Source organism: Athene cunicularia (assembly GCF_003259725.1).
Source record: "Athene cunicularia isolate RWA chromosome 8 unlocalized genomic scaffold, athCun1 chr8_part1, whole genome shotgun sequence".
NCBI lineage: Eukaryota > Metazoa > Chordata > Aves > Strigiformes > Strigidae > Athene > Athene cunicularia.
Genome location: NW_020799109.1, coordinates 11,652,648 through 11,664,701, shown reverse-complemented (window position 1 = coordinate 11,664,701; position 12,054 = coordinate 11,652,648). Strand labels below are relative to the sequence as shown.

General features: G+C 44.9%; 1 protein-coding gene across 4 annotated transcripts in view; it reads left to right on the top strand.

Annotated features, from left to right (window-relative positions):
- The first annotated feature begins 161 nt into the window (after positions 1-161).
- The window catches only part of DMAP1 (DNA methyltransferase 1 associated protein 1), a 39,063-nt gene continuing 27,170 nt past the window's right edge, over positions 162-12,054 (top strand). Inside the window, exons 1-6 of one of the 4 annotated variants that reach the window (XM_026853746.1) lie at positions 162-416; positions 3,139-3,230; positions 3,845-4,040; positions 8,528-8,686; positions 9,830-9,997; positions 10,965-11,150. In XM_026853746.1, coding sequence (XP_026709547.1) covers positions 315-416; positions 3,139-3,230; positions 3,845-4,040; positions 8,528-8,686; positions 9,830-9,997; positions 10,965-11,150 — 903 coding nt within the window. In that variant the 5' untranslated portion in view covers positions 162-314. The remainder of the gene's footprint in view (positions 417-3,138; positions 3,231-3,844; positions 4,041-8,527; positions 8,687-9,829; positions 9,998-10,964; positions 11,151-12,054) is intronic. The other 3 variants (XM_026853747.1, XM_026853749.1, XM_026853748.1) reach the window with 3 other exon arrangements.

Genomic DNA, 12,054 nt, shown 5'->3' with positions numbered 1-12,054 from the left:
GCTCGGCCCGCGTGGCCCCCGCGACCGGCTGGGTACAAGGCCCCGTTGTTGGGCCTGGAGGGGGGTGGGGAGGCGGCTGAGGGGGTTGTGTGTGTATGTGCGTATACACTTGCGTGTGTGTATCTATATGCCTGTACGTATGTAGATATACGTGTATATAATATATATACCCACGCGCACATGTGTGTTTGTGTGTGTATGGGATAGCCCCCGCGGGAGGTGCATGTTAACCCCGGCCCTCTGGTTTCCCCCCGCCCAGAGCTGGAGGGCACGGGCAGGACGGCGGCAGAGAAGGCCAGCGGGCAGGCGGAGAGATGGCGACGGGCGCAGACGTGCGGGATATCCTGGAGCTGGGCGGTGTAGAGTCGGAGAACACAGGCACCATCAACAAAAAGGACATAATCAACTCGGACAAGGTGAACTATGGTGCCCCGAGGGGCTGCTGCTTGATTTCTAGGCACTGCCTAATCTTGCATGTAGTGTCTGGGGTGAATATTGTAACAAAGATGGAATAAAGCATGGTCCTACCATAGTCTGTTTAATTTCAGGCTTCCAAGGAGTATCTGGAAATGCCTGGAGGGCCCCACTCCTGGGTTCCTGGCATTCTTAGTTAACTGCACTGTGGCATTTGGGGTGGTATTTAAACTGGAGCTGTGTAAGTGTGCCCTGGTGAGCAGGGCCTGGCCTCAGGACATTTTCAGCTGTCTCTAAAATTCTGATTTTTATGGTGTAAGTGTAAAGTGTGTTTACTGTCTAGCCCCCAAGCAGATGGAAATAACATAACGCAGTCCCATTTTGGAAGAGAAAAATGTCTGGCTTGATTGAACAGTAAATGTCTTCAAGCCTGTGCGGGGAAGGTGTATGGCTGGGGTTTGGGAGGACTGGGATGTGTTGCCTGTGGGAATGTGGGCAAATTAATAAGCTCTGTTAAGGACATATTTCATGTGCTGCATTCTGTATATGGTATGCTACAGTACATTGTTGCTTTCTGTATTTTCAATTCAGGCAAGGTGTTGGCTGTCCTATGCTTTGCAAGGTGTCCGGAAGGTCAATTCACAAGTAGTTGTGAGATGTGTAGGTGCTTGGAAATGAGCTGGAGGAGATAAAATCCCCAGGAGCTCTCTGGTACAGAGATTATCTGATTTGAAGTAAAGCCTTTGTATTTGTTTGGGGAAAACCAAACCAAACCCAAACATACGCAACCACCTCATCCCTGAAAGTACTTCCTGACTGTCTTTGCCTCCACTGAAATGTTTGTCTCTGAAGAGAAGCACAGTGGTTTCACGACTGCCTTGCTGGGGATAGGGGACACAGTTTAATAGGTGTAATGGAAAATTGGCGAGTTTTAGTAATTTAAAGGCTGAAATGTTAAAATCACTAGTTATCAGCTGTGTTGGTGAATAGTGTGTCTGGTGAGCAGCAGCTGGTTGGTTGGATTCAGCCTGCAATGTTGTGCCACTCAGTGATTGGAGTTATGAGTTCTTTGATTTAGATGCGTTAGCTAGCAGAGAGCTGAAGTACTGGTGTCTGTCTGTCTTTTGGAGTGGAGAATAAGACAGGTTTCTTCTCAAATTTACTGTAATGGAAAGAGAGAGGAAGGGGAGGTGCTGTGAGAGGTTTTGAGAGGAGTGCAGGAGGCCACCTGCAGCCGTGAGTGAAATGTTCTGAATTTCTACCAAGTACAGAAACTAAATCAAACTAAAGGTATAAGCCATTATTGCATGGAGAGTGCAAAATTGCTAATAACAGTGCAGTACTTACTCAGGAAATAGATCTGTTCTCAATTAGAAAAGAAACAGATTGATGTCTTTAAATCACAAGAGAACTGTGAAGTACTTTCCAGTCCATTAGTGACTGAGAATGTTAAAATAAAAATTACTAAGCATAAAAACATTTAAATCAGCAGGACCAAGTAATTTGTTCTCAACTCCTAAAAGAACTGCCTGAGCTGATCTCTGGCCTGCTGATATTAACTTTTATTAAATCTGGGAAATCTGGGGGAATTCCAGAAGGCTGTGTTCAAACAGGGTGTGTGGTGACCTGTGGGTAAGCCCCTTGGTTGGCCTTGCATCGGTCCTGGGCAAAGTGATGGACATGCTAGGAGAAAGGGGTTTGATTAAGAGTGAAAAGGTGCTAATGTAATGAATGTCTGTCATGAAGTTTTATGGAAAGTAGTTGTAGTCCAAGCTGATAGATTATTATTTTTTTTTAATGGGATTTTGAATTTGGTTGATAAAGGTGACTGTATAGATTTAATAAAATTTATGATACAGTGTTAATTTTACTACTGGAAAACATTCTGATTTAAAAGTTGGTAGCCATATGGTAAACAAGTACTTAAAAGTAATGACATGGCTATTAGTTATAAATATGCTACAATTAGACCAAATGCTCTGGACTACTCAGTAAACTTGGCCCACTTAAGTGTACCTTGTTAATGTGGCTGTTGCTGTATCCACCTGAATCCAAAGCTGATTATTTTATAAACTTATATATGCGATATGAGGTGGACCGTGTCTTGGAAACCATCAGTTGTGACAAGGTTTTAAGGGCCAGATTTGAGTTGTCTGCACTGAATTCCTAGTGTGAAGAAACTATGTTAAAAAAAATTATTTGTTGTATAAATGGGAGAGTGGAAGCGTGAACAGGGGTTTACTTTTGTAGGTGATACGAGTAGTTTTGTTGTGGGGCTACTGCAAAGGCTTGATCACAACTGGTAAAAACTGAAGTTGGTGCAAAACAAAGAGACAAAAACTGAGAGGTTGGGAAGACATTTCTTATTATCTTATCTAAAAGGTAGAGAATCAATTAAATGCAATAATACCTACATGTGAGGACAGCGCTTACCTAGTAAAAAAAAGCTTAGTGCACTAGCCCCTGAAAACTACAGCCAGATGCTCAACTTGGAATTTAAGCGTGTGTTATCAGCAACAGCAAGTGTCTGAGTACTGGTGAGTGCTATCACTGAAAGTGGGCGCATTTTGTCTCAGTGTCCTCCACCAGGAACAGACATTTTCCTGGAGAAAGTCAAGGTGTCTAAAACCAGATAAAAGTGAAAACCATCACAGGGCACCAGTTTATGTAGTTTAGTGTTCTCTTGGGTATTTCTCCTTCTGAAATGCAATTCTTTTGTTTCAGAAAAAATCTAAGAAATCTTCAGAGACATTGACATTTAAGAGACCAGAAGGAATGCACCGAGAAGTTTATGCACTCCTCTACTCTGACAAAAAGTAAGGGCTTATGGTCATCTATGCAGGTTGTGGGGTAGCCTGGGCTTTTGGTGGCAGGGCAGCATCCTCTTGAAACCATGGGCAGTGTCACTTCCCAGATTGATTCCCCTTTGTGCTTGGCCCGTGCTTGTGCCCTTCTCTCTTAGGCAGTCACGGACAGTGTCTGTCTTCTCTCTTCTAAATTTGAGGGGCTTGCTCTGTGTAGGAGATGAACTGGGTACAGGCACAAAAGTCTGGTGCAGACAAGGCAGTGTTCTTACTCTTCTGTATCTAATTCTCTTTTATTCACAACTGGGAATAGCACTTGCTTTTATTTCTGCAAAAAGAGTTCTGCTGCAGCCTGTATTTAGCTTGTTATGGATTGTGCCCTCTCCTCAGAGGTCTGCTGCATAGTTTTCTTTACAGATGGTTCAGACCCATCCATGCTGTGTATTCTGTCCTCTGGTGCGGGAAGCGCTGCAGTCTGGGAAGTGCAAAACCTGGAATAAAGCTTAAACTCAGTTTTCCCACCCTAAACATTGTGGTGGCAGGTCTCACTCTCAATCTGAAATCTCTTTGGGTTTGTCCTGGTCTACTTCTTGCTTCTTGTCAACTAGTGCTTTTCTCCACCACAGGGATGCACCTCCACTGCTGCCAAGTGATACAACTCAGGGTTATCGAACAGTCAAAGCAAAACTGGGGTCCAAGAAAGTCCGGCCTTGGAAGTGGATGCCTTTCACCAACCCAGCGAGAAAAGATGGCGCAATGTTCTACCACTGGAGGAGAGCAGCAGAGGAAGGGAAGGACTACCCTTTTGCCAGGTTCAATAAAGTAAGTGGGAGCACTTTCAAACAAAAGTATATAAATAGCAGCTGGAAAATACCCTTTGGTCATTTTCTTGAATGTACAGACAGGAAGTTGGTTCTTTCAACAAGTGAAGGCTGAGTTAGATTTGGCAATTGCATTTTAAACTGCAGCATGGCCTGCAGCCATGTGACCACAGACTATGATGTTTCCAAATCATTCAAGCTAAGTGGGGTCAGTATGTGGTCGGAGCTTGTCAGAGCCCCCTGTGTTTCAGGTGTGCAATCACTGATTTGGTAAAGAGATACTCTGCCATCTAATTCAGTTCCTAACCAACATCCTCCCCCTGATTACAGGCTCTGGGTAGTAAAAGAGTCTATTCTGAGTGAGACATTACAGTCATAAGTCTTGTTATTTTGCCCAGTATGAAAAAAATCGCTTGAGCTTTGTGGCCAAAAAGCTGGCTTGTGGCCTCTTGGCCAGATTCCAGCACAGATGCTGAATTACGTTGCATTCCCTCTGAAATTGCTCCTGTGGTATCAGTGTGATGCAGTACCCTGTTCTTCGTGTCTTATATTAAATTGTCGCAATGTGTTGTTGTAATCTCCTGCTGTCTTTTGTCCCAGATGTATCTGCTTTGAGTGGTTGGGGCTTTCATGTGTAGACACAAAGAAAACGACATCAAGATTTATACTTCAAAGTCAGGACCTCCAAAGTTAGGATAGAGCAGTTAGGGTGCCTCCATAATGTAATTTAACCCCCTTCATGATGCAAATCTGAAGGGGGAAAAAAAGTGTGCTAACACGATTCCACAAAAGCTCTGCTTGTGTATAACGGTATACGGCATTTTAAGTTTGTAACTCTCTGAACATCAGCTCTAACAAAGCCTGACTTCCTGCAGAGTTAAGTGGTTTGTTGACCTTGTATGTTAGAAGACTCAAGCTCTGACTGATGCTTTTCCTCTTGCTGGGACATTGGTAAGAGCCTCCTGTGGTATCTCTTCTCTGATGTCTAGGGTGGAAGTATGAAGCATGACTCACTTAGACAGCTGGGTAGATAGGTGCCTTGACTGAAACTTTGGGAGTGTAATTGTCTCTAAGACTCTACTGCTGTAACAGTTTTTGGCTGAATTCAACCAAGTTTATCAGAGGGGGCCACACATGAGTGTTGTAATTATATGATTCTTGTTTCCTTACCTTTATCATGTACTCTGAATTGACTGACAGAAGAGCCTTCAGCAAGGCTGCAGCCTTTAGATTAGTGGTACAGACCTCTTCCATTTGCACATGCACTATTACATAATATTAGGGGCAAGTTGTTACCCTTGTGGGTCTGTGGCTGAGAAGGTGGAAGGCACTGATGGGGAGTGTTACAGATATTTGCTATGTCAGAGGATTTTAATTTGCTTTTCCAGACTCTTCTGTGGGTTCTTTCTCACATAGTTGATGCCTCTGCCTGAATCTCTTGCTCCCCTTGATACGAACCCATTTTCATGTCGCAGAATCACAGAATTGTCTAGGCTGGAAAAGACCTTGAAGATCTTCCAGTCCAACCATCAACCCAACATTGACAGTTCCCAACTACACCAGGTCCCTCAACGCTGTCGACCCGACTCTTAAACACCTCCAGAAATGGGGACTCCACCACCTCCTTGGGCAGCCCATTACAACTCCTAACCCAGTTGCTTAAGCTCTTTAACCTCGCTCCTTCATCACTGCTCAGTTGCTTTGACTTTTCTCTGTGCTTTCAGTTTCCAGGCCACATACCTCTTTTTCATTATGAGATCCAAAATGTAAACTTGGGTTTCACAGTGTACACTGAGCCTTGATTCAGGGTGTGAAATAGGAATATAAAAGCAGCTTCACTGGTGTCAGAGCAGAGGCCTCTCCCAGCTGATATTTTGTTGATGGCTACCATTAGTAAAGGCTTAGAGAAAGAGCATGAGAATGGGGAAAATTCAGAGCATTTTTTTCTAGCTTCTGGTGGTCTTTGGCTTAAGGATTTCTTCACCTGGAACTTGTGTTTAATAATTCTTGCTAGGTACATGTGGGGCAGAGAGCTGCTTTGTGAATATCCCATGGTAATGAGTTCTTCAGGTTAATTTTGTATGGTGTGCAAGCGTGCTTTCTTCTGTTAATTTTAAACTGCTGCCTTGGGGTTTCATTTAGTGCCTCTGAGATCTTGTGTTACATGACGTCATAAATTGTCCTTGCTATGTATATGTACTGTGTCTTCCGTAATTTGACATACATCTGCCCTTTGTGCCCTGTCTCATCCTTGTTGTTATCAAATATCCTTTCTTTTGAAATGGGTGGACTAGGAGTGAGTGTTTCGCTTACAGAAGCATGGTGGGTTTGTACATTGACTGATTCTCTTTATTTCCCTGATCATTTTTACTGTTCAGTTTGTCTTTTCACCACTACTAGGCATTGTGCTGATGTTTTCACAGAACTGTCTCATGGGTCCAGGATCTTTCCTGAGCAGTTTTATCTAATTTAATGCCCATCATTGTGTGAGTTTATAGTGTGAAATGTAGGACTGAGAGGGGTTTTCTGGGCCATTGAATCCTCTTCTTGGCTCTTTCAGGTCCTGCGTTAACCAGTCCCTTTCATAAACTGATCAAGTTCCTTTTGAAATGCATTTGGATTTTCCTGCCCCTGTGCTTTCTTGGGAGACTCTTCCAAACTGTCTTGTCTCCATTTCTAATTTCCGGGTTAAATTTTCCATGTTAAATTGGCATTTCTTTGCAAGCCAATTTCTTTGTCCTTATTTCAGTTGTTCTTTTCTTCCTCTGAGTATTCCTTTCATTCCCTTTAGTGTAGTTGAAGCCTGCAGTCAGATTCCCTTTCAGACTTCCTTTGCTAGGCTCTTCCAATCTACTGTGGGAAGACAAACTGCCTACTCCATTACTCATCCCTGTTGCTCTTCCTTGTACTTCTTTCCATTTCAGTTCATCTTTCCTGAATAAGGGTCAGTAGAGTTGCAGCTGGTATTTCTGCGAGGGTCTTGTGCAACTGAAACCCTGCCAGTTTCTGCTGGAAATCCCTCTCTGTGGGTCATACTTGTATTTTCATGGCTGTGTTGCATTTGAACTTAGTCATCCCATGGTTGCCTTAAGCTTTCCATCTGATGAGTTCCCACCTTCTCACTTCTCAGCAGTTCTCACCTGAACAACTGTTGAGTTTTGGGGACTGCTCTTTTGCTCTTGTTCCATTCTCTTCTCTGATCAGGCATCTGCCACCTTCCCTTCCATCCACTGCAGAGGACCTTGCTGGCTCTTTTCGTGTATGTTTGCTACTCTAGATAGTATTTCTTTTTTCATGATGTACATAGGACATCCTTACAGTGTCTAGTGGGATGGATTTTCTCCTGGTGGAAGTGTTACTTGAATGTTGAGGTGCAGCACATCCCCAAGAGATAAGTCTTACCTTTAAGCTTCTGTGACTTAAGTGATGGACGAAGGACAGTAGACCTAAAGAAGCTGTTATTTGGAGGCTCAGAAATGCTCTTCCGAGCTGTGTGCAGTTCATGAGGATTACTTTTCTGGTGCAGGACTCATGAGGGCATAGAGGTGTTGAAGCATGTGTGCTACTTGCACACACACGATATTGTGGAGGCAGGACCTCCTTGGGCTGAGCAAAGTTCCACTGTAGGGATGGTAGGAGGGGGTGAGGGAGGAAAGCACAGGCTTGTTTGCAGTTTTGCAGTCACTGGGACTTCCTCATCTAGAGTAAGTCATTTTACTGTTCCTTTAGTACTCATGTGACACTTGTATTCTGGATAGAGCTCTTGCAGAGCAGTTGCAGGATGGGGACAGTGGTGTGGGTTTGGATTTTTAGATACCTGGGATGCTCTGAGAGTTGAACTGTTGTTTGGTCCTGTAGCTCTGCTGGAGAAAGGGTGGATGAGGAAGGGAGGGACAAAGTTGTTTGTCAAGTTTATGGCCCTTAGTTGTACAGCACCTGGCCTTTTATATCTTCATGGCACTGTCTGCACCAAAGATGAAAGGAATGGGTTGTGTATCAAAGCAGAAGGTGTGCTAAAGGTAGGAACTACTGCTCCTTGCCTTTCCCGTTCTTCCTGTACAAGTGAGCGTCCCCCAGCCCAATTAGAGTTGACTGTCAGAGCAGTTTCTGTCAAGGTATTGGTGCTGCTATATGGGAGGAATGCCAGGAGGCTGGCTGAACCTTGCTTTCACTGTCATGTTAGCCTGATAATTTTGAAACCTATTGTCAGGATGCAAGTTGCTGACCTCTGCCTGTCAGCCACCTGAAATAGGTTTCAGCCTCGTAGTTTCTGCTAGGCTCCCCAGAACCTCATGTTTATGGTTCTGAGATCAAGTCCTCTGCCTGCTCATCATGTTTCCTACCAGGATCCATTGCTCAGGGTCCTGGCAGCCCCCTCCTGTCTGTGTGCTGTTCTTGTTCTTGGCTCAAGTATCTTGACCCTTACCAACTGTCAGTGAGAAGGGTGGTGCTGCAAGAGAGCTACCATGTTTTCTCTTCTCTGCACAGACAGTGCAGGTACCTGTCTACTCGGAGCAGGAGTACCAGATGTATCTCCATGATGATGCGTGGACCAAAGCTGAGACAGACCACCTCTTTGACCTGGCTCGGCGTTTTGATCTGCGCTTTGTGGTGATTCATGACCGCTATGATCACCAGCAGTTCAAGGTGAGTCACGGGGGCCAAGGTGCTGCTAGCAACCTGCAGGCCTTGCTGCACTGCAAAGACCAAATTACCCTTTGTATCAACTTAATTAGGTGAAAATAATGAATTATTGGCATCAAGGAATATTGAATTCCCAGCACAGGGCATTGCTGCTTGCTTTGTTTGTAATTAAATCCACAGTGACTTGTGCTTATTCCCTGTTGTGTTTTATTAGAAAGTCAGAAGGTTTTCCCCTGCCAGGAGAACAACTCATTGTTCCTTGAAGATAAGGCAGCTGGGGAGTTTTAGCTGAGCAGGATAGGTGTCCTGGATTCCAGTCTAGGTCCTGGGAGAAGGATCTGCTAATGGTGCCTGGGGATTGTGATTTTTCCCTGGTGCTGCCCCCGACTTGTGGTCTGACCTGGTGCATGTTTCTGTCATCTGCTGGGAAGCAGGGACCATCAGTGGTCTGAATATATAACTCTGGTGTCATGATTGTAAATATCCTTTAGCTGCTGGTTCCATGCCTTGTTGTGATGCGGGGAAATTATGTGATTCCTACAGAACAACTCCAAATGCTGGAGCTTTTTGTGGCCCTCTGAAATGCTTGTGTGAAGAGCCTGTAGCAAAGTAAAATAACAAGAGTCTGCCCAGCTGGGCAATCCAAACACCTTTGGGTGCTGGGAGCAAGGCAACACAACTCAGACTCCATCTAACAGTGGACAATAAATTGTTGCAGCCGATACCTTCTTGGTTAGGGATCAAATGTCCGTTGTCTGGAGCAGCTCAGAGGAGGCCTCCTGTGCGTTTGTCACAGTTCTGTGTTTGCAGATTTTCTCCTCTGGAGACAACTGTGCTTGCATCCTTTTATCTAGGAATGCTTCACTGCTGTATTGTCTCTAACCCTCAGCTGTATTGTTGGACCCTCTGGTGGGTGTTTTTAAAGCAGTAGCTGTGAACCCATGAGAGTTAATTCATGCAGTTCACTGAAAAACTCCCCCTTGCCTGTGGTTCCACCAGAGCTGGTAAGGCTCCCTGCTGATCTTCCTCCCAGGCACTGTCTTGTGCTCTATCTGACATCCTTCAGCCCGTGGTCCTTAGCTGGCTACTGCACAAGGTTTTGCTTACTTCTTCCATAATGTTGTCCTTTTGTGATGTCTTTCACAGAAAAGATCAGTGGAGGACCTAAAGGAACGATATTATCACATCTGTGCCAAGTTGGCTAATATTCGTGCAGCGCCGGGCACAGACCTGAAAATCCCAGTCTTCGATGCCGGCCATGAGAGGCGAAGGAAGGAACAACTGGAAAGACTGTATAATAGGACACCAGAGCAGGTAACCTGGGGAAGAGAGCATCGCTGCTGCAAAAGATTTATGATAAGTTGAATCAGTAGGTGGATGAAATAGGTCGGAGAGTGGGAAAGGGAAAGAAAGACTGGACAAGAAAAGAGCAAAGTACTGCTTTTGTTTTTGAGTTCATGTCATTTTAAGGGATACAAAAGGACAATAACTGAGAACGCTGACCACACAGAAAAGAGGGCTAGGTGACCAAAGTTATGGTCTTTGATAACTGCCAACACTTTCTCTGTGACCTTAGTGTACTAGTCCTCTGAAGAGAAACAAATTCTCAGATCAATGTCCTTATGAGTCTCTGAGTCCCATGGGGAGAGAATTATTTCCTTGAGAGTAAAAATCTTGGCAGAAAACATCAAAGACTGTAAATCTGAATTTTTAGTTCTCCTCTTTGTTGAAGCTGTGTAACAGTCCCAGGGTTTAGAGGTTAAGGAACTGTGTGTTCCCCAAAGGCTGGGGGAGAGCATCCTTTTCTGTTGGTAGTTCCCTGTAACGACAAGTTCCTATGTGTAACAACTCTGCTTGTCCCTCCCACAGTGACGGGTGTGCTGATACTAGGCATAGCTGCTCTAGGGTCTGTATGTCTGGGGAGGGGATCCAGCTTTTCACAATGCTGCATTTGCAACTACAATATATTTGGGCTTTTTTACTCTTCCGTCTGTGCTCTTGGTCTCTGTATGGAGGTGGGATTAGTAATTTATGGACGTTGCTGAAGGGTGCATCATGGATGTTGTGATACAGCACCTGCCAGTCTGTAGACTGTCATTGCCATGGATGCAGAGTAAGGCTGTGGAGCCTAATGTGCTCTGTAAATCCAAGATATTGGGCAGGGGAACTTTCAAGTCCTCCACGGGCTGGCCCAGAGCAGAGTTGTTATCGGTAGATGGCCCCCTTGCCCTGTTGGGCCTCCTCTGCTGCTCTGATTGCCTTTACATTCTCTGGTCTGCAGGTGGCAGAAGAAGAATACCTGATCCAGGAGCTCCGCAAAATTGAAACCAGGAAGAAAGAGAGAGAAAAGAGAACCCAAGACCTACAGAAGCTCATCACAGCTGCTGACACCACCACTGAGCAGAGACGTGCTGAGCGCAAGGCTCCCAAGAAGAAACTGCCACAGAAGAAAGAGACAGAGAAGCCTGTAAACATTTTTTTTATTTTTAAATTTTTTTTTCCTTTCCCCTGCTTATGCTCTGGCTGGGTAATGTTTCCTTTAGCAATCCTGCAGGGATCAGGCCCTCAGCTCTTCTGGGGGGAGTAGCTGCTGGCTGCCTCCTAGCAGATGCTTTTTCAGTTATGTCTTTTGGAAGGTGGATTGGTCTAAGGCAGCCATTGTCAGAGTATTCTTGTGTGCTCTCTGTCTCTCTCCCATTTGAAAAATGCTGATTTAAGTCTTTTTCCATTTCCCTCCCTGAGAAATGGGATGAAATTATGCCAGCCACTTGTGCCTCATGGCAGGGAAAAGCATCTGTCTTCTCCCAGGTGTATTCTCGTACTGCTGTGCAGGGTTGTCCCACAAACCTGTTGTCTTTCACCTGCCTTCTTTTTCTAGTCCAGGTTTCCCTTTTCTTCCCCAGTCCTGGCTCTCAGCAGTGTCTTCCACAAGCGCAGTACATGCCCCTCTCCTGATCCTCAGCTGTGATCTGAGCAGTGCTGCTGGGGGACTCTTGTATTCTGAGAGCTATTGCTGCTTATTTCTCCCTGAGCCGATTTAAAGTTTAAGGAGCCTAGAACACAGGTTTCAATTTACATCTGATGTTACCTCAATTTCCCCTTCTGGAAAGAGGAAAGTGTGGACCCAACTAAATTCAGCACCTTCACTAGGAAAGGGCTGTTACAAAATCTCAGATGTTTCTAGTGAGTCCCTGGGATTTCCTGTCCCTCTGGCTTGTGAACAGAAAGCACTTGTGTCATTGTCTTCCAAAAGGGTCTGTGCAGGGAGGGGAGAAAAGCAGTGAATGCTAGACAGTTATTGCTTGATGAAGTGTGCCTAATGGTCACGACTTCCCTAAAACGTTATTTTGATACCCCCCCTCCCACCCCCC